General features: G+C 37.2%; 1 protein-coding gene across 1 annotated transcript; it reads right to left on the bottom strand.

Annotated features, from left to right (window-relative positions):
* Positions 1–1,814: 1,814 nt before the first annotated feature.
* LOC140303812 (immunoglobulin-like and fibronectin type III domain-containing protein 1) lies at positions 1,815–17,441 on the bottom strand. The gene is made up of 23 exons (XM_072382719.1): positions 17,402–17,441; positions 14,671–14,793; positions 14,447–14,586; positions 13,732–13,831; positions 13,604–13,630; positions 13,285–13,330; positions 13,010–13,205; positions 12,609–12,722; positions 12,320–12,482; positions 11,905–12,177; positions 11,333–11,473; positions 10,146–10,270; positions 9,850–9,991; positions 9,468–9,761; positions 9,053–9,349; positions 8,483–8,659; positions 8,233–8,361; positions 7,780–8,088; positions 6,901–6,986; positions 6,594–6,786; positions 5,000–5,296; positions 3,379–3,705; positions 1,815–2,137 (listed from the first exon to the last, which is right to left on the bottom strand). Exons 1-23 carry the CDS (start codon positions 17,439–17,441, stop codon positions 1,815–1,817), a joined length of 4,062 nt encoding a protein of 1,353 aa, XP_072238820.1.
* Positions 17,442–18,749: the final 1,308 nt, after the last annotated feature.

Below are 18,749 nucleotides of genomic sequence, written 5' to 3'. Positions count from 1 at the left end.
GATTTGACAGCTGAGACAGACAGAGAAACTATGTTACTCATCATTTATGCATATACAAAGCTACTAAATATTAAACCTTTCCTTCAACCTGTATTTAGACTTGTGATATATTAAGATATGATGGCCTTGTTTGCAATATAACTGAGTTATATGTTTTACCTGGGTGTGAACCGTTTGCAGCTGAGCAATGACACTACTGTGGAGGATCTGTGAAGTGAAAAACTGTTCATCAAGGGTCAACAGGACTGAACTGAGCATTTCTTGTAAAGCCTGGACACGCATGGCTTGCTTGGCCTGGACAAGCTTCCTGGAAAATGCATAGGACAGAGAAAATAAGCTTTTTTGGAAAGTCAGCTTCTATAAGCATGTAGATACAGTGTGTGAATCAAAGTTAACTCACTTTAAAGTAATAATTTCCTGGTTGTGTGAATGAACTGCAACATTATGAATGTGCATCGAGTCCTTTAGCTCATTCAGCTCAGAGGCCTTAACTTCTAATTGTGCATTCAGTGCCTGAACTGATGCAATGTGCTGAGCAACCCTCGAGTGTACACTGGCCAAAGCACTGGTTAGCGCAGCTACATTTTCAGACAGTGCCAAGCTGGAGCTCAAACTGGCCACTATGCTCTCCTTCATGACCTCAAACTCCTCGCTCTGGTTCTTGAACGTGGAGCGGAGAGTTGTGACAGAATGCGAGACCTGCTTTATCTCATCCAACCGGGTGTCCATCTCAGCTTGGAGCGTCCGAAGCTGTAAGAGGAGGTCTGAGTTCTTCCGTTTTTCTGATGCGGCCAAGGCAAACTCAGCTTTCTCCTGAGCTTGTTTGTGAACCTCCTCCAGAGTAAGGAACCTCTTCTCCACGTGTAAAGTTGTATCAGACTAAAAAAAAGAGAGAAAAATGTCAATATATTTTGTAAAGAGTTTTAGAAGAATCAAAGCATTTATAGCTTGTACTCAAGTTGTGTATGTGTCATATTTTCATAGCGATCAAGATGTCAACAGATGTCTGCCATGTATTTCCTGTTAATGAGGTCCTTCTATGCTGGGACGGTGAAGAAATGAAGAAATTTTTTAAATGTTTCCTCTGCTGAATTATGCAGACGTTGCACATTATACATTTAACATACTTTTGAATATACAGCATGTATAAAATGTAGGCTATAATAAATTAATTAAAGAAAAGTTCAATCTACAGATCTAAAAAAATCTTTATTTATTTTACTATAAATGTGCTGTGCTGCGATGGTGGATATTTCTCATATTCAGACAACGTTGAAAGCCACCATGGGTAACATATTGTTGTCAACACTTGTCACTGAAATGTGACCACGAACTTGCTTTCGCCTGTGAAGTGCTAAAAATATCAACAGGTGCTACAATCAGTGTCAAGTCAGCCTTTTAAAAGGGCAATACAATGCCCGCTTTTCAAAATAATGCTCCCTCGGCAACATTTACAGTCAAATTCTCTGACGAATAGAGAATACTTTACGTGACTGAAAAGGAAACTATTTAGGAGACGAGCCTACTTGTTTAAATCTTTGTAAATGAGTGCGCAATTTCTTAAAATTTCAAATCCGATCCTTTTATTTAAAAAGGCCAAACTTCCGGTGTGTAACACTTATTTGTGACTAACTAGACACGAGTTGCCCCTCCACATTATATCGTAATTTAAGCCCCTCGGATTTGTAAACTACACCACAGCCACATTCAAAAGAAGTTCAATGTGCTCAAAGTTAAATCCAAACATTGTGAGGACATATATTTGTATTTCTCAACAAAGTGACCGCTGACGCAGGTGTGGAAATTACCGGCAACTAATTTACCTGTTCGCCCGTCATCTGCATCACCTGCTGGAGATTTGTGATCCTCTGCTCTGTCGTTGTGAAAGACTCAGACAGTTGGTCGAGGCTGTGCTGCTGTTGTATACAAAACCACGCCATCATAAAGCCTCCCACAATTAGGGTGATAAAAACCAAAAAAAGTGGAGAAGCACGAGCGTTAATCTTTCGTCCAGACTTTTGAACTGGGTTCTCCAGCGAGATGGAGGCTTCATCTTGCGGCTTGTTTGACTTACGCCTGGCCATGACAGCAGTAGCAGGGAGTAGGAGGACGAAAGGAGCTGAGAATCGGCTGTGGCCTGGAATCAGCAAAGTGTGGCTTGTCGTTGGCATTTGCTAAGGTATCATGTTGTCGATTCTGTTTGACCCTCTGACCTAGTCATTCTTTTGGACCCTCCCATGGTATTCTGGCATGGTATTCTTTCTGCCCTTCAAATAGTCTGTGCACGCCACTGGTCTACACTGTTACACTGAATTATCAGAAAATGTTCTCACTTTATTGAAAAAAAAACAATGAAATGAAAAAAAAAGAAATTCTCAGTTTTCCAGAGAAGACAGTAGTAAAAAAAACCCAACTTGCACCCACAAGCATCAGGCATTTATCTTAATTAGGAACAGGTGAATAATCAATAATTTCATTTAGAGTAACAAAGCTCTTCATGTTGGTTGATTGTCAGTGACATTATATTCCCTGTAGAGGGTATATAATTTTACAGTACAGCTTTTTTTTTTTCCATCAACTGCATCTTGGTAAAACCAGACAAGCCAATTCTTTCATGAAATATTAGAAAATGAATGTATCCCACTGTAATGTATGACAGTTTACCCACACCAGCCTACAAGCAAATGTGATCAAGTTAAATACATCTATTTGAGCTTGTTTTGGGCAGATACTGTGTGTTTGGCATTTGACTGTGTCGAGTAGATGTGTGTTCAGTCACATGCCTAAAAACATAATTCTTAAGGTGGGTATGCAAGGTCCCTTTGTTCAAAACACAGCCTTACTGAAAGCAGGAGCCGCACAGTATGGTGTGTAACCACACAAAAAAGTTTCTCTATTACATGTTGTCTTTAAGTTACTTAAATGGGGAGTTTGTCAGATGACTTTTGAGAGCAGAGCAATGGTCTGTAAATACTTTAAGTGTGGTCTTATATACCTGAAGGAAAAATTGCTTTATGTTTCTGTTTTGTTTCAGAGCTAGTAACCATTGATTTGAACAGACGCATAACAAAACAGTAAAACACATTTTTTTTGTGTGTGACCACATTATCAGCAGTTGGAAGCATCTTTTTGTTTATTTGTATAGATTAAACACTGAAGCATCCCAGTAGTGTGAAAAGAAGTCATTTCAAATCCAAACAAGTTGGTGCAATGAATTCAAAATGCAGTGAGGAATCTGTTGTTTCAGGTTCAGTCCAGCCGCCACTGCTCCACTTCACTCTGCAAAGAAAAACATTGATATTTTTAGCTTGTTTTAGCTGCACACTATGTACTCAAATGTTTACAGAAAACTTTAGGAATTTGAAAGCATTGTGATACCTCTGACACTGAGAGTCATAGCTGACTCTGCTGTCCCCAGTTTGTTCTCTATGATGACTTTGTATTCTCCAGTGTCTTTAGGTCCCACCCGTAGTATGAGCAAGGAGCAGACGCCACACACGTTTGTGATGTGGTAGTTGGTGTTTGTGTTGAGGCTGATATTGTTGCGGTACCATGTCACACGTGGAGTGGGATCACCCTTTACTGCGCAGCTCATGTAGCATTCGTACCCTTGAGGAGCTGTGCGCCTCTTTAGGGGAACAATAAATGTTGGGGGAAACTCAAAGTCCAAGGATTTAATCTGTGGCACGTTTACTTTGAACTTCCCTGAAAGATGAAGAAATACATTTAGTGTATTGTCATAAAAAAAAAAAGGATTGCTAAGTCCTAAATTTCAAGAAGTGGCCTGAAAAGTTTCTCTTCATTTTAACATTAAATACATGAGGTGAAAATGGGAACCTGAGACCCAGCAGCCTATCTGTAATGTCAACAATAACATTATTTGTAGTAATTTATGTTTTGATCCTAAAAATTAAAACAATTTCACACATTTTGTTGTCCTCTAAGGTCATGGTAATTCTAGGTGCTTGAATAAAAAGAAACTGGGCTTCTTTTCTTTGGTTCTTGGAGATGTTTCCCCTTTTCATTTAAAAGGCTTCTTAAGTACTAAATGAGTGAAATTCCCTACCATGAGTTAGAACTAAAAAAAACTTTCAGATGAGAGATGAAACACCTTCAAGAACTTTAACTTTTATTCAATTACTTCAAATTTTAATTTTGGAGTTCACCTTATGTGGGACAAGGTGTATTACTTGAGTCCAGCAGGATAAATTTTTGCGTGGCTTAGAATTCATGATCCTATTAATGAATACACCAAGATCACCTACTTAAATGTACTTTATGTAGAGCCTGCTTGGTCTTCGTCTGGCTTTAACCAGACTGAATATGGATTTTCTGAAAAAGGTACGTACATTTCCTTAAGCTGCTTTCTGTTACATATATTTAGCAAATTTTCTATATATTCCTATATATTTATATTTTGCTTCCTTGGTGGTTCTTATTCTTGAGCCTATGAAAATTAATCTCCCTCTGAAACCGCACTAGCTGGTCTGACATCGTGAACGGTCTGTTTACAGAGTTGGTCATTCTCACTGGCCTCCTCTGAACTTGTACTGTAGAATTTCTATAGTTAATGGACTTATATGATCAGCTCTGTTCCTGGTCTATGGGGTTGCCTGTGCACCTTCTGTTTCCATGCACAAGCCCTCTGATTTTTATTTATTTATTTTTTTTCACAAAAACTCTCTCTTTAGTGGTTCCCAGTTTTTCAGCCTCATATATTTATATTGATAGAAAATGTTTTTCTATGAATAAAATATCAGTTTTATTAATATAATTTTTATACTTTTTGACCCTTATGGAAATTTACAGTTTCTGTATAAAGATGTGAGTTTATTAATGAGGTGATACTCCACTAAAGTCAGTGATTCCTATAGATACCAGCAAGATAAATGTAGCAAAAAAAAAAAAACCAACTGAAAACTTCCCAGTAATGTGCATATCAGGAACTGTGATTTAGTGTCAGTGAAAGTGGAAGGTGAGAACAGAATTTGGCCCAAACCTTTTTCCTTTTTAATTGCAAATGCAGGAGACTCAGAATGTGCTGAAAGGCCCATGTCGTTCTTAGCAAACACCCTGAAGTAATACTCCCGCCCAGGCATAATGTCGACAGCTGTGAACTTATTATTGAAGAGGTTATCTGCCACTGTCCTCCAAGTGCGTTTGAAGGAGTCCCGCTTGGAGACCATGTAGTGTAGCCTGTCATCTCTCTTTTCATCTGGTGAGGGAGCCCAGCAGAGAGTCACTGTTCCTGGGATGTTCTGATCCAGCTCTACAGGACCCGGAGGCTTAGGATCATCTAGAAAAAGATTTAGTGGCAGAAATGTACTGACATCGCAGGGTTTGGTTATTGATTTTAAATCTAGGTTTCATCTTTTTAAAATGTGGGCAGGAAATATAAGCCTCTTGGTATATTACAGACTTCTAAGAAAAAAGTTTAACCCAGTAATGACAGTAGTGATGGCTGCAGACAGACTGCATCAGTGAGTTTGGTTGGGTGAAAAACTTTGAAATGGTCAAAGGTAGGAAGGTTCATTTAACATTCAAGTGCTGTTCAAAAATATCTGAAAAATGTGTTTAGTTTGCCAAGTTTTAATAATTAAAAAAATACTTAGCTGTGGAAATCTAGTTGAATTTTAAAATCAGTTGTGTGTGTATAAAAGTAATCTCAACTTTAAGTCTACGCTAGTGTTTTAAGAGCTTTTAGTCACATTGTGTTGCTATTATTCTCGGGTTATTACAACTGAGATTGTTCACTAATAAAGAAAGAAATGCAGCTGAAAAAACTAGTAAGGGCACAGAGTTGAAATGAATCTTTCACAAAGTGTCACTTTTGTATCTTGCCTGTTTATCGTAGCTATGTTTCTCCATATTACCATTTTTGATGACCTGTTAACCCTGTTTTTTTTGTTTTTAATTAATTACTGTTTGAAAATGAGGTATGCAGAAACATTTCAATGAATCATGTCTGGCTATGAAATATATCCATTTTTGTTTTTGTAAAATCTGTTTCAACTTGAATATAGGATTTCTATGGACAAATAATTCGATTAACAGTCATAACAAACATTTCTATATCGGATCTTTAATTAGAACTGTATCTAACTGATTGAATCTTTCTAGATTGCAGTGATAAGCCTCAACGTTAACACAGGACCTCTGGGGATGTCTTGCGGTGTGGGAAGCAGAGGGGTGTGACCATGCTGTTACTTGATCAAATCGAGATCTTGGAAGTTTATGGACAGGGGTCAACACTTTTGGCTCCTTACCATTTGGCCAAAAAAAATTACACTTTTGTATTTTCAGACAGATTGTCGATCATCTGAATCTATCAGTACTATGGTGCTAATAATTGTACTATAGAATACAAACACTATAGAGTACACTGTCAACTAGTGTCAGCAGATAACATCGGTTTCCTTCACTCCCCCTATCTCTGCTCTCATATGCTGTATTTCACTACACCTGACTTCCTTATGAAACCATTCTTACTTTTTCTTCTTTTGTTATTAGAAAAACATAATGAGTCAGAAAATTGCATTGGTTCCTGATTATCACAGCAGTAATGAACAATCACTATGAACAGTGGCATTCACCTGTAACTCTGATTTCAACATTGACGCTTTCCTGTCCAACAAGGTTCCTCACAGTAATGGTGTAGATGCCGCTGTCTGACCTCTCAGATGTGGGAATTAACAGTTGAGAACCTTTGTCAGAGTTGGTAATAGTTACGTGTTTGGGCACTGGAATACCATCCTTGACCCATGATATTTCAGGCAGGGGGCATGCCTAGATACAATAAAGAAAATACTAAATTAATGTTTCTCTTGATGATGCTGAAATGGTTGCACAATAAAACAAAACCTCCAGTGAGCCCTGCAGCTGTGGCTCAAAACAACGTACCTCAAAGTTGATGTTGAGACGAACAGTGTTCCCAGACCTCACCACCATAAAGGTCTTCATGTTGCGGCCTTTAAATTTTGGCCTTACTGTGAATCAAATTTATATTAAAATGTTTAGAATATTTTTTATTACAACTTTGCAAACATTGTGATAGTTTGATATCATTCCTATGTTTTAAGATCATCTTCCGGTCTCATGTAGGGAGAATCAAATCCTGTGTAAAGCTGATGCAGGAGTGAGATGAAGACATTCACTAATCGCAGGAATATAGTTCCATTTGCAACCCTTTGTTTATTGTTATTCATTTCGCTCCAGATGCACCAGCTGGCCAGTATCGCATGCCTTTCTTCATGGCGCTTACTCGGGTATGTTTATATCCCACAGTGCTTGAAGCGGATGACTCACACAGTGGCTTGATGAAATTAAAAAATGGCAGCAGTCCAAGTCCAAATTCACACAGTCAGGCTGCTTGTGCAAGTATGTTTTAGAAAGTCTGGCTAAAAAAATCAACAAAAACACGTCAGTTTGATATTTTACAGCTGTACTTAGAATATTAAGGATGGACTTGTGTATTTGAAATTTAGTGTTGCAGTTTGTTCTTGTTGGGCTGTCAAACATCCTTTTACACCATCTACCCTCTACTTTTAAGATCCCCTGTTATTAAACCACACACTGAAAAGCATGTCTGAACACCCGAAAATACAACAAGAAAACAGATTTTTCAGGCAATGCCTGGTAGAGAGCTTTACAGTATTTTTGACAGCATTTTATTGTTTTGAAAACAACCTTTTCAAGACCATTTCTAGAAATGAGAGAAATAGACATCTTTAAACTATTTTAACCTATCTTGCAGTAACTTTAATTAGCTAAATTCCTTACCTGGAGGTGGCATGGTGATTAAATAATTGTCAAAGCCCTGAGGTTCTCCATCGCCTCCATAATTTGTGGCAGTTACTCTCACCCAGTATGTGGCCATTGCCTTGAGGCCAATCACATTGTAGGAAGTCAGAGTAACTGGGATGGCGTTACAGCGGGTCCATTCCAGGCACTCCATTGGTCTGATCTCTACATAGTAACCTTGGGCTTCATCTTCTACTCCTTTCACTTCCTTAGGCTTCTTCCAAGCCAGTGACAATGTAGTGTAACTGGAAGATGTTAATTTGAGGTCTGTCACTTTGCCTGGAGGCTCTGAAATTACAGCAATGGGCAGTGTTGTTTTATATTACACAACGAAAATGAGACAATTATGTTGACTTTATGGATGATTTGTGCTGTTTTCTGTGAGCAAACAAAACTGAATGAAAATGCAGGAATGTTGTGTGATCGGCTCACTCATTGGATCTCTTGCTGTAACTGTGTCACATGGAATACTGGGATCTCCAGCACCAGACAGGTTGATGGCAGATACCTTAAATTGATATGCTGCACCCTCAAAGACATCTTTCACGGCATACTTTGTGTCTGCAGAAAAAGGAGTAGTAGGCATGATAACTCCATCTCCAGTGAAGTGTGAAGATGCTTTTATTTTCACAATGTGCCACTATCACACTTTAACTTGGTATTCCCTCAGCTTGTTGTATACCTGTAATTGGCCCCTTTTGGTTTACAAGGCTCCAGTAATTTGTGCCTGTCTTGTTCTTTTCCAAATTGTATCCAACTATTTTGGTCCCTCCAGTGTCGCATGGAGGGCACCATGACAGATTGATGCAGTCTTTAAAGGCACTGACCACTTTGGGTGCTGTTGGTGGTCCAGGATAACCTGTGGGATGGAGAAATGAAATTGAAAAAAACATGCTGCTTCGTTAGATTGATCATATCTAAAGTAACAGATATACAGAACTTCCCTGCAATCCACTAGCTGTCATTGGACAAGAGACAGGGCACACCCTGCACAGGTCCCCAGTATGCATAAACCATTCTTGCTCAAATCTGATTGGCTCAAAGTGCAGAACCTTGAACCTTGTCGTCAGAGGTGGGGCCTTTTTGTTTTCTTAAATGGCAATTTTAAATTAAGACATAATTTTACTTTGGCATATATTAAACCCTTAAAAATGAATCTCTGTTCATTTCTGTTATGTTAAAACATATTTTTCCTTGAATATGTAAATTGCCCCCCACCCCTCGCCTCTTATGGCTCTAATTAGAGACTCACGTAATACACCAGCTGCTATATCCTCTGTCTGCAGGCAATCACTGATCCCCTCTGCGTTCTTGGCTCTGATCCGATAGCTGTATCTTCTTCCAGGGTCCACATCTGAGTCTTTGTAACTCGGACTCACTGGGATTTCTCCCAGATTTGACCATTTATTTCGCCCCAGTTGCTGCCGTTCTATGGTGTAGTTTGTGATTGGACATCCACCATTGTCTTTTGGTGGTTTCCATTTGAATTCAACAGATGTTACACCACTTTCCATTATGTCCACAGGGCCTTGCGGTGGGGTTGGTTTGTCTGTGGACAAATGTGAAGAGATCATAGAATGTTGAAAACAAAAAGCATTTATTTATTTACATGCAATACATCGTGTAAGATACTATCAGAAGTGACAAACTCTTATTGTCATACCTACCCAGTACAATGAGTTTTGAAACTGCTTCTAGTGTACCATATTCATTTTTTATTTTGATTTTGACATCTCCACGATCTTTCCTTTGACACTTTGTGAGACGAAGTTGGCTTTCAGTCTCTGATGTCTCAATCTTCACACTGGTGGCAGGCAAAAGCTCGTCGTCATCCTTGTACCACTGTATTGTTATCGGTGCTCCACCTGAGAATGGCATCTTCCATTCAGCATTTTCACCTGCCTTTATAATGACTGGATTTGTGAATTTCCCAAAAGCGTCAGGGTCAAGTTTAGGTGGGTCTGTAATGTCAGAAAAAAAGTTTTGTTCAAAACCCTTTTAAAGTCTGAGTTGAGTTCATTGATACATTTTCCAAAGTTTTATTCTAACCTTGAATGTTAAGTGTTGCCTCTGATTTCCGCCCTTCAGCTTCAAAGCGGTACACAGCTGCATCATCTTTTTTAGAGCAATCAATTGTCAAAGTGTGACAGGCTCCATCTTTGACGATCTCAACCCCCTCCCCACCTGTTAGCTTGTCAGATAAAAATAGATTCAAGATGCATTTATGTGAAGTTATAATTGAATTGTTTTTAGGGAATGTATAAAATATCGATCTCTGAGAAATTAACAAATGTGATTATTGGCAGAATTTCTCCACACTGGCCTTCCTGGCATAGCGGACTTACCAGCTTCCCATTTTTATACCAGCGACCCTCTGAAGCCTCATTGCTTAGTTTGCAGGATAGCTCTGCTCGATCACCAACATTGGCAACCGTATCTGACAGCCCACAGACAAACTGAACCCCTTTATCTGCACATGGAAATATTACAACAATCTAAATTGTTTGGCCACATGACAAATTATATTATTTAAAAAACAAAGTTGGAGACAAAACCAAACATGTACAATTTAGAATATAATGGTCCATCTTCACTACAACTTTCTCTCCTCATTACAGCACGTCTCTCTCTAGTGGTCAGCATGCAGGACTGCAGAATATTAAAAATAATAAATTCTGTTTATTGTGACTGTGATTTAAAAAAAATCCAACAGCTCCATATATTTGAAATATCGAAGCCTCAAACTTCTGAGCCTTGACCGTCTTATCAGCGTTGTCTGGATTTACAACTTGCTTAGAAAGACATTACAGGCATTGTCTTTTGCTTTGAGTATACAGTTTTAGTCTAAAAATAATTAGAAATGTAATTTTATACAACCCCAATTCAAAGAAGAGTTTGAACTCTGTAAAATGTAAATAAGAACCTATAGACTGAGGTCATGTGATGGGACAGTAGAAGTGAGGTTTTTGCAAATTGAAGTTTAGACGTAAGTTTATTTGACTTTTTATTAAACCCTGAAATGATTCTCTTTTCATTTCTATTATATTTTTCTTTATTTTTCATCAAAACATTGCTACTCTGACTCTGCTTCTCTGAGATGCTCTTTTTCTATCCAGTTATGTTACTAACCTGTTGCTAGTTAACCTAGTTAGATACAACATGTTATTTTTGGTACCATTTACTTTTTCAGCCTTCATTTGTTGCCATCAAAATAAAGATTAGTTAATATTTTTCATGAAATAATAAACAAAACTTTATATTTCCAAATCATAGCATTCTGCTTTTTATTTACATTTAAAGAGTATCCCAGCTTTTTTAAAACTGTGGTTTTAAACATCTCAGTCCATTTATGTCCTTTCTCTGCCCTTCTCTGTAGTAGAAAGTTTTCTAGTGTAACTATATAAGATATTCTACTGTACCTTGGAGCTAACCTTTCTATCAAAGTAATTGTTGTAGTTCAGAGGACAGATGGAGTAAAACTGTGACTTAATGTATTATTGTTCAGTCTCTACAATGCTTTAAAGAGTTTTACCTGTGACAATGTCAGGAACCAAAGGACCAGCTTGTGACCTCTTTTTCTTCTTGTCTGCATCATCTGTTGTATTTTTATCATCTCCATCCCCCAGGCCGTTCTTATTCTTGCCGTCTCTATCTTCTTGGTCTCCATATTTCCCTTCACCACAGCCAGCAAGGCTGCTGTCACCAAAACCATCTTTTCCATTTCTCCCATCTTTTCCATCTCCTCCATCTTTTCCATCTCCTCCATCTCTTCCATCTCCTCCATCTCTTCCATCTCCTCCATCTCTTCCATCTGTCCCGTCTCCCTGTACAGCTTTAGCATGTTTTGCTGTGTCCTCTTCGTCTCCCTTGTTCTTAAGCTTTCCCTGCTGTTCTGACACTAGTTTAGACTGGTCATCATGATTTTTGGTTGTGGTGTCCTTACGACCACTTGGATCAGCTGAATTACAGAAAACGCACAAAAGTTGGGAAAAGTAGTTAAAACATATTTTTAAATGACAGTTAAAGGATGTCTTATCAGATTGTCAGTAATATTGTATTTTAATTCTAACGCATTTATCAAAATGATTAAGAAAGCTGTCCCACCTTCCACTCTGAGAGAGGCGCTGCTGGAAGTGATGCCAGCAATGGCGTAATATGCTCCATTATCTGCTATTTGACAATCTTTTACTCTCAGTGTGTGAGTTAGTTTGTCCTCAGAAACTGTGATCTCGTACTTGTCCCCATGTTCAAGTGATGAGTCTAATTTTGACCAAGTAATTCTGTTAAGGGGCGTTGACAAAACACACTGAAAGATGGCGTCCTCGCTTTCAGTGACCTTAACATCTTTAATCTTGGCCGCAAACTCCACAGCAGGCACTGAGAGGAGGAGAAGGTAAATGTTGTGAACTAAAGAAACTTTTACGAAATCACGTCTCATTGATAAATATGCTTTGACTTTTCTTATCAACTTCTAATGTACAAATTCTGTTTTATCACAAAGGCCACAGTTATGCTTTACCTTGAAAGTCAGTTGTAAGAATGTTTGTCTCTTCAACATCAACCTGGTATAATCCTGCGTCTCCTGGTCCAGGGTCTTTGATACTGAAAACGTAGTTTGAACCTTCTTTATTAAGGCTATGCTTTGAGTTTTCGTTATCATCATATGAAACCGCAGTCCCATCCTTGAGAGAGAAAGTTCAATTTTTTAGGATTAGTTTTTTTTAAATATTTCTAAAAAATTATTAATCGGTTAATTTCTTTTTTTTTTTTTTAATTTTTTTTTATCCTAGTTATACATTTGATTTCACCTTGTATACATTGATAGCACTGTTGGGATCCTGGAGTGTCATGCTGAAGCTAAATTCAGCTCTTCCACTTGGTTTCACTTCTATTTGTTTCACATCCTCCAGCTTCTCTACAACCTAAAAAGTAAAGATATAAAGAACTTGTATTTGTCAGCATTTTTCATCCCATTAATATTTTTAGAGAAGAATAGAGTATTGCATGTCTTCCTGTTAAGATGCAGTTTAGGAACACACAAAATGAGTTGTTATGCAAAGGATGAGAGACAATGAACAACAAAAAACAATATTTTTGTTCCAGTTCACTGTTAGAACATTTCGTAATTCTCAGTCGGTTATTGTCTTTTTGGAGGTTCAAAATATATTTTTCAGAATTTCTAAGCAGTTTTTACAAATTCAGACAATACCTTTGCCTGTTCATCTTTCCTCTCCTTTTCCATCTGTTTTAGTTTCTTTAACAACCAGCGGAAGTCCGTTACACCAAACTCCAAACAAATCTTTTCATAGTCTTTCTTTGGTACAGAGAGAAGCAGTTCGTAGAGTTTGGGATCAATTTCTCCATCTTTCTTTGGTGGGAGTTGCTTCTTTCTTTTGACAATGGTACTGAAAAGAGATTAAAATGTATTTATTTATTTTTTTACAAACACATTTAAAGTACAGCTAGACTTTGACTAAAACTTACGTTTTCTTCAGCATTGATCTGAAATCCTGTGTTGCCTGCCGATTTTCTGGAAAAGCAAACCAATAAATCATAAGGTGATTGTAGCATCATCACATTTTACACTTCTACGTAGGGCTACTAAGTCTAAGAATGTCGAAATTATTTTTCTGGAAAAGTAATGATTTGTTCCGTCTAACTCTGCAATTATAGAAACTACAGCCTGGGTGTTACTATTCTTTTACCATGATCGGTACACATCAAGTTAAAATGAGAGTAATGGATTGGATGTTTGACAGGGCAAAGATGGGCACCTATCAAGGTCATTTGGTAAATTTCATACCTGTCTGGGACTTCTTCTTATAGCTAACTGTACAAACACAAAGACAAAAGCAAAACAAAAAAGCACAAATAATTAGTTGTATATTAATAATCTGAGTAATTCCATTCATATTTACTGTTAAATCTTACCTTCAATAACATTCAGAGCGGCTGTGCAGACAGCTTCTCCATACTCGTTGGTTACAAAGCACTTGTAGGTGTCAGCTTGGTCGAGAGTTACACCGAGTACCTAATAAAGCAATATTTTTTTACATAGATGAAATCTGAGATTTTTATCACAAAAACCAATGAGCTGGTGTAATTACTGGAGTGCTGTCATGTGCTGTAAAGGTATGCAAAGTCACAGTAACTTTAGTTTTTAAAACCTTATCTATATCTTTAAACTATAGATATACACTTAGAGCTGCAACTAATTGGTGAATTAGTTTTATTGATTTAAAATAATTAAAATGACATTAATAAAATGTCAAATTCTTTAAAGCCAATGTAGCTTTTTTTCCCCATGTGATTAAAAGCCAAAGATTTCTGAAAACTGATCAGTTGATCATCATGTAATCGCAGCTCAAAGTGAAAGACAGTAGCAGATGTCAGTGTAGGAGAGTTATGATAAATTCTGTCATCCATTTCTTTATTTTTGTTTTTTACCTTTTGTGGATATACTGCTGGGGGAAAGAGATTTAAAGTATGGAAAGGGAGAGTCAGTAACATGGTCCATAATATAAACCTGGCACTTTCATGTGGTAAACTGTCAAACTACTATCGGGTAACCCCACATATTGTGTTTAACGAGATATGCTTGACAAAAAAATGTATGAAACATTAGTTGCTTGCTTTTTTTCCTCACTTCAAGAATGTGTTCTTGAGCCCTTTCATCATATCTGGTCTTGTACTTTTCTGGGTCATCCACTTGACCTTTATTGCGACCCCATGTGACAGTTGGTGCTGGCTCTCCATTCACTATAGCTCTGAAAAATGCCTTTTTACCTGAAAAATTAAAACAGCCTTATGACCATGATAAATGTCAATGGTAGTTTTTCATAAATTTGCTGTGAGTGTTTGTTTTTCAACCTTCTTGAACAGTCGCAGCCATGGGTTTCCGGTTAAAGTCAGGAGTGGACTTTCCTGCAGGAAGTTGCTCAACAAACTGGGTTATCATAACCCCAGGAACTCTGGACCTCTTCTTGATGGCCACTGTTAAGATTAGGAAAAGTGTTCAATGGGGCAGAATCATGGGTGTCTGAAACGGGAAACACATCTTCTAAAGGCTTAGGCTATGAGTAGAGTATTTATTATTTAAAAACTCAAAACATTCCTGGCCAACACATGAGGCTCATACGGGCCTCTATGGCTCTATTTCTGTTGCAGTTTTACTTCAGAGTCACACAAGAGGTCACTCTTTCCTATCTTTTTTCAACCATAACAGCAGCTACAGACTGAAGGCAGTTTACTTGGTTGTATTGGTTGAATTCAGTGACACAGTTTTTTTTTTTTTGTCTATTTATTTGTACACTTTAACCAGCAGGTTATTTGTGACATGGATTTATTCTAATGCAGATTGCCCATAAAGCTTGAATTATAGTACAGACAGTTTCCTCTTTTTTTTTGCCAGATATAGAAGTCCTTAACGAGAGGGAAGAAAAGAGAAGGGTGTCGCAACTGCCAGCCTTTTTGTTTTTCTCAAATGTTTCTATATGGAATGCCTCAGTAAGCAACACCAAGCTCAACCAACAGCTGTCGAAATCCCAAACGACAACCCGCCATCTGTTACCCTTTTTTCTGTACAACCTTCATACCTTGTAATGACTCAGAGTTGCTTCTGTCACCCTGGGGCTTGCACATTTGATATGACTTTTCTGCTGGCTTTTATGGATAGGTCAAACAACTAATTATCATACAGTACTGCTGTGTGCAGAATGAAGCCTGCCAAAATACCTCTGTTCGCCTATGTCTCATCTTTCCCCCAGCAAGTACCTGATCTAGAGGCATAAAGTCGCATGCAAATACATGTAAGAAGGAAAGTCATTTATGCTAAAAATGACAGAATAACACCAACACAGATTTCTTGAAAAGCCATCTACAAACCGCATCTTCACTTTCTCTGACAAGCAGTAAAGTCAGGGGCTAACTTATTATTATTATTATTATTATTAAATTCTGTCCTCAGTGAGTCACTTTTAGATTATCCATTTTGCATAATTGTTTTTCCAGCAGCCTTACTGCAGCTTAAAGGCATCCATTGAATATTCATCAAATAGTATGTATCATCTCTCAAGGGGTTGGTTTATATTCTTATATCATCTGAATGCAGGCAGGATTCTTGTAACCCTGTTCCTCAAGCATTGATTCTCGCATAATCCAAGTCTGTTAGGATAGCAGGCTGTGGTTTCTCTCTGCATACCAATTGCTCCTTGAAGAAATGATGGCTTTGAGCAGCAGCAAACTTGAAAATCTGTTCAGTAAGAATTTGTTGGCTGTGACGACGGATAATTCTGTCATAAACCACTCAAAGCTTCCCCTTTTTGCCTTTAAAATGAGTGTCACCGCAGTCTTGTGAGTTTGGATTTTAAAGGACCATGGACAGAAAGATCAATAACTGTAACGATGTGAGCACTGAAACTGCTGGTCAATAACATTCTGGAAACCATGATGCCAAGCATGTGCTGAGCGCAGTGTAATATACCCAGACTCCAGAAGGAATTTTGATGACCTGCTGTAATCTTGTATGTTGCTCAGAGATAGCGAGAGCATGTCGGATCGCACAGTTTGATGACATCATGGCCATCGTCACACAGGGCATCAGTAAAAAAATCTAACATATATTTGCAGTGTGTTGCAGGTAATTAATGCTTTTGTGTAATTTTCTGCCTATTATTATAAATATGTTTAACAAATGGTAGCCTATTGACGAGGCTGTATGATTTCGAGGGAAAAGGGTTGTTGGCTTTCATCTATAATTAATCTGTTTTTGTTATTATTGTTTGTGGTAGTAGTAATATTAGTTTTTTTAAATGGATAAATATTTGGCCTCTGTTGCATCTCTTTTTTTTTAATAGTTTTCATTATAATCATCATTCTTAGCATGTATAACTTTTCAGAGTAGAGCAACCATCCGACTTTGAAAAGTAAAATGGTTGACATGCATTTACCACTAAAGACAAGTGAAAATGAAAATGGAGATAAGTCTTTTGTCTTTATTATCTTGTTTTCATATCTATGGCAGCTGCTTCCAAACCTGTATCATTCAGTGATAATGAAGCATGCTACCCATCCCTTTGAGACCAGTGCACTTCCATAACAGATGATGCCTTTTGAATGTTCTATTGATTAAAAAAGCCAGACTTTCCCTCTTCTTATTAGATTGAAGGACACAATGTCCAACATTTGCTCATCAGGCCAAATGGAACAGATTTTCTGTCCTTCAGTCCAACTGAGATGAGCCCGAGTGCAGAAAAGTCCATTCATTAGTGTTCCTGAGCTCATACAGCGATCTCTCCTACAAAATCTTGTGTTAATACACTGTTACCTTCAAAGGCCTCAAAGATCACGACCATTCAGCTGAGGTTTTTAGTCTTAATATCTCAGGACTGTTTAGATCTTTTAATGCTATAATGTCCCGTATTATGAATCCAAGAAGGTGAAGGGCTGTGATTCTTGTTAAAGGAACATCTGCAAAGAATTAAATTAGAAGACTGAATGCTTTAATATACTGAGATTTTTCTGAGATGTCCAAAAGGTGAAAGGGAATCTGAACTTCCTACATAAAAAACAAAACAAACGAATGTTGAAAATCCAGACTTACCTCGGGGTTTCATTTCTTTTTGGGGAGTTTTCAAACTCATCGCAGCGTTTGATTGTTGATTCTCAATCCAGATTTTTAATTGTTGTTTGGCTTAACTAAAAAGAAAAGTACGTCAGTTATGTAGCAACATCTGCAGCAGAGGATATGTTTTTTTTATGTCAGTGCATATGTTTGTTCATATGTTTTATCTGGTTTTAAACTACATCCACCATTGCATGGTTGTAAAAGTAATATCTCTCAAACATTTCAAGGAATGTTATCAAATGTTATACAAAATTTGAAGTGGTTAGAATTTGGTTGTCACAGGTAAGGGTCACTAACGGCATCAACATATTCTAGGCCTTAACTCAAGAATACATAGACTAATCTTGACAAAATTAAACACAAATGTTTGAAAGGATCAGATTTAGCGAACTGTCAGCTTTTCTAATGCAACCTTATCATGTTGTTACACAAATGCTATATCATATATGCTGTTAGTATAATGAAATTTATAAGATAATACGTTAATAACCAAGTTGTGCTCACACTTATCCTCCTGTCTTCATATTTATCCAACAAACCACAGTTGATGTAAATGTATAGATATAATCAGATATTACTTTGAAAGCTGTGGCCACAAGAAATTGTGGGAAAGAACTATCTCCTTTCTTTTGTAAAGAATGCTCATCCTTTCCTCAGTATTTTGATAATTGAAACACTTCTCATCATGTCTGCCACATAGATACAGCTGAGTTATTTCACTCAATTAAAAGACTAATTGACCAGAACTGTAAAGTTCATTATCTGAAAACAACTGTCTTTCTGACCGTGTTCTATATAACCAAATTATGTATATTATATTTTTTCTAACAGATTTTCAATTTGTGTATCAGTGGAAGATATGATGGCACTCAATTAAGTAATAAAAGGTAATAAAGTTTCCGTTATCAACCTCATTTAGATTAGATTTTAGATATTTTTATGAAGAAATCATTAAACGGAAAATGACAAATTATGCTTATTTTCAATTGCAAGTCTTGTAGCAGCTTTTTTTCCGTATATTTTGATCCTGACTAATGAAAATATGATTATATCACTATTAACTTAATTCACTGTATATAATATTAACAGAATATTACACTAAACTGTTAAAACTGAAAAACAACACGGATTAAAGTTAGGCATAATTGAAAGATAAGGCATTGTTTAATTGATCTTTTTTTTTTTTTTTTACATAGATTTTCTCAGTCAAATTAATGATTTAAACACAGGCTGTGGTTATTTACATTTGAGAAGTTGACTAATACCTAATATATATATTTTCATTAAAGATTAAAAGCTCAATTTTTCATGAAAGTTTGCTAAA

Source organism: Leuresthes tenuis, unplaced genomic scaffold (genome assembly GCF_036924035.1).
Source record: "Leuresthes tenuis unplaced genomic scaffold, fLeuTen1.0.hap1 SCAF_3, whole genome shotgun sequence".
Classification (NCBI taxonomy): domain Eukaryota; kingdom Metazoa; phylum Chordata; class Actinopteri; order Atheriniformes; family Atherinopsidae; genus Leuresthes; species Leuresthes tenuis.
Note: the sequence above shows the minus strand (reverse complement) of the source record. Positions and strands in the feature narration are given on the sequence as shown.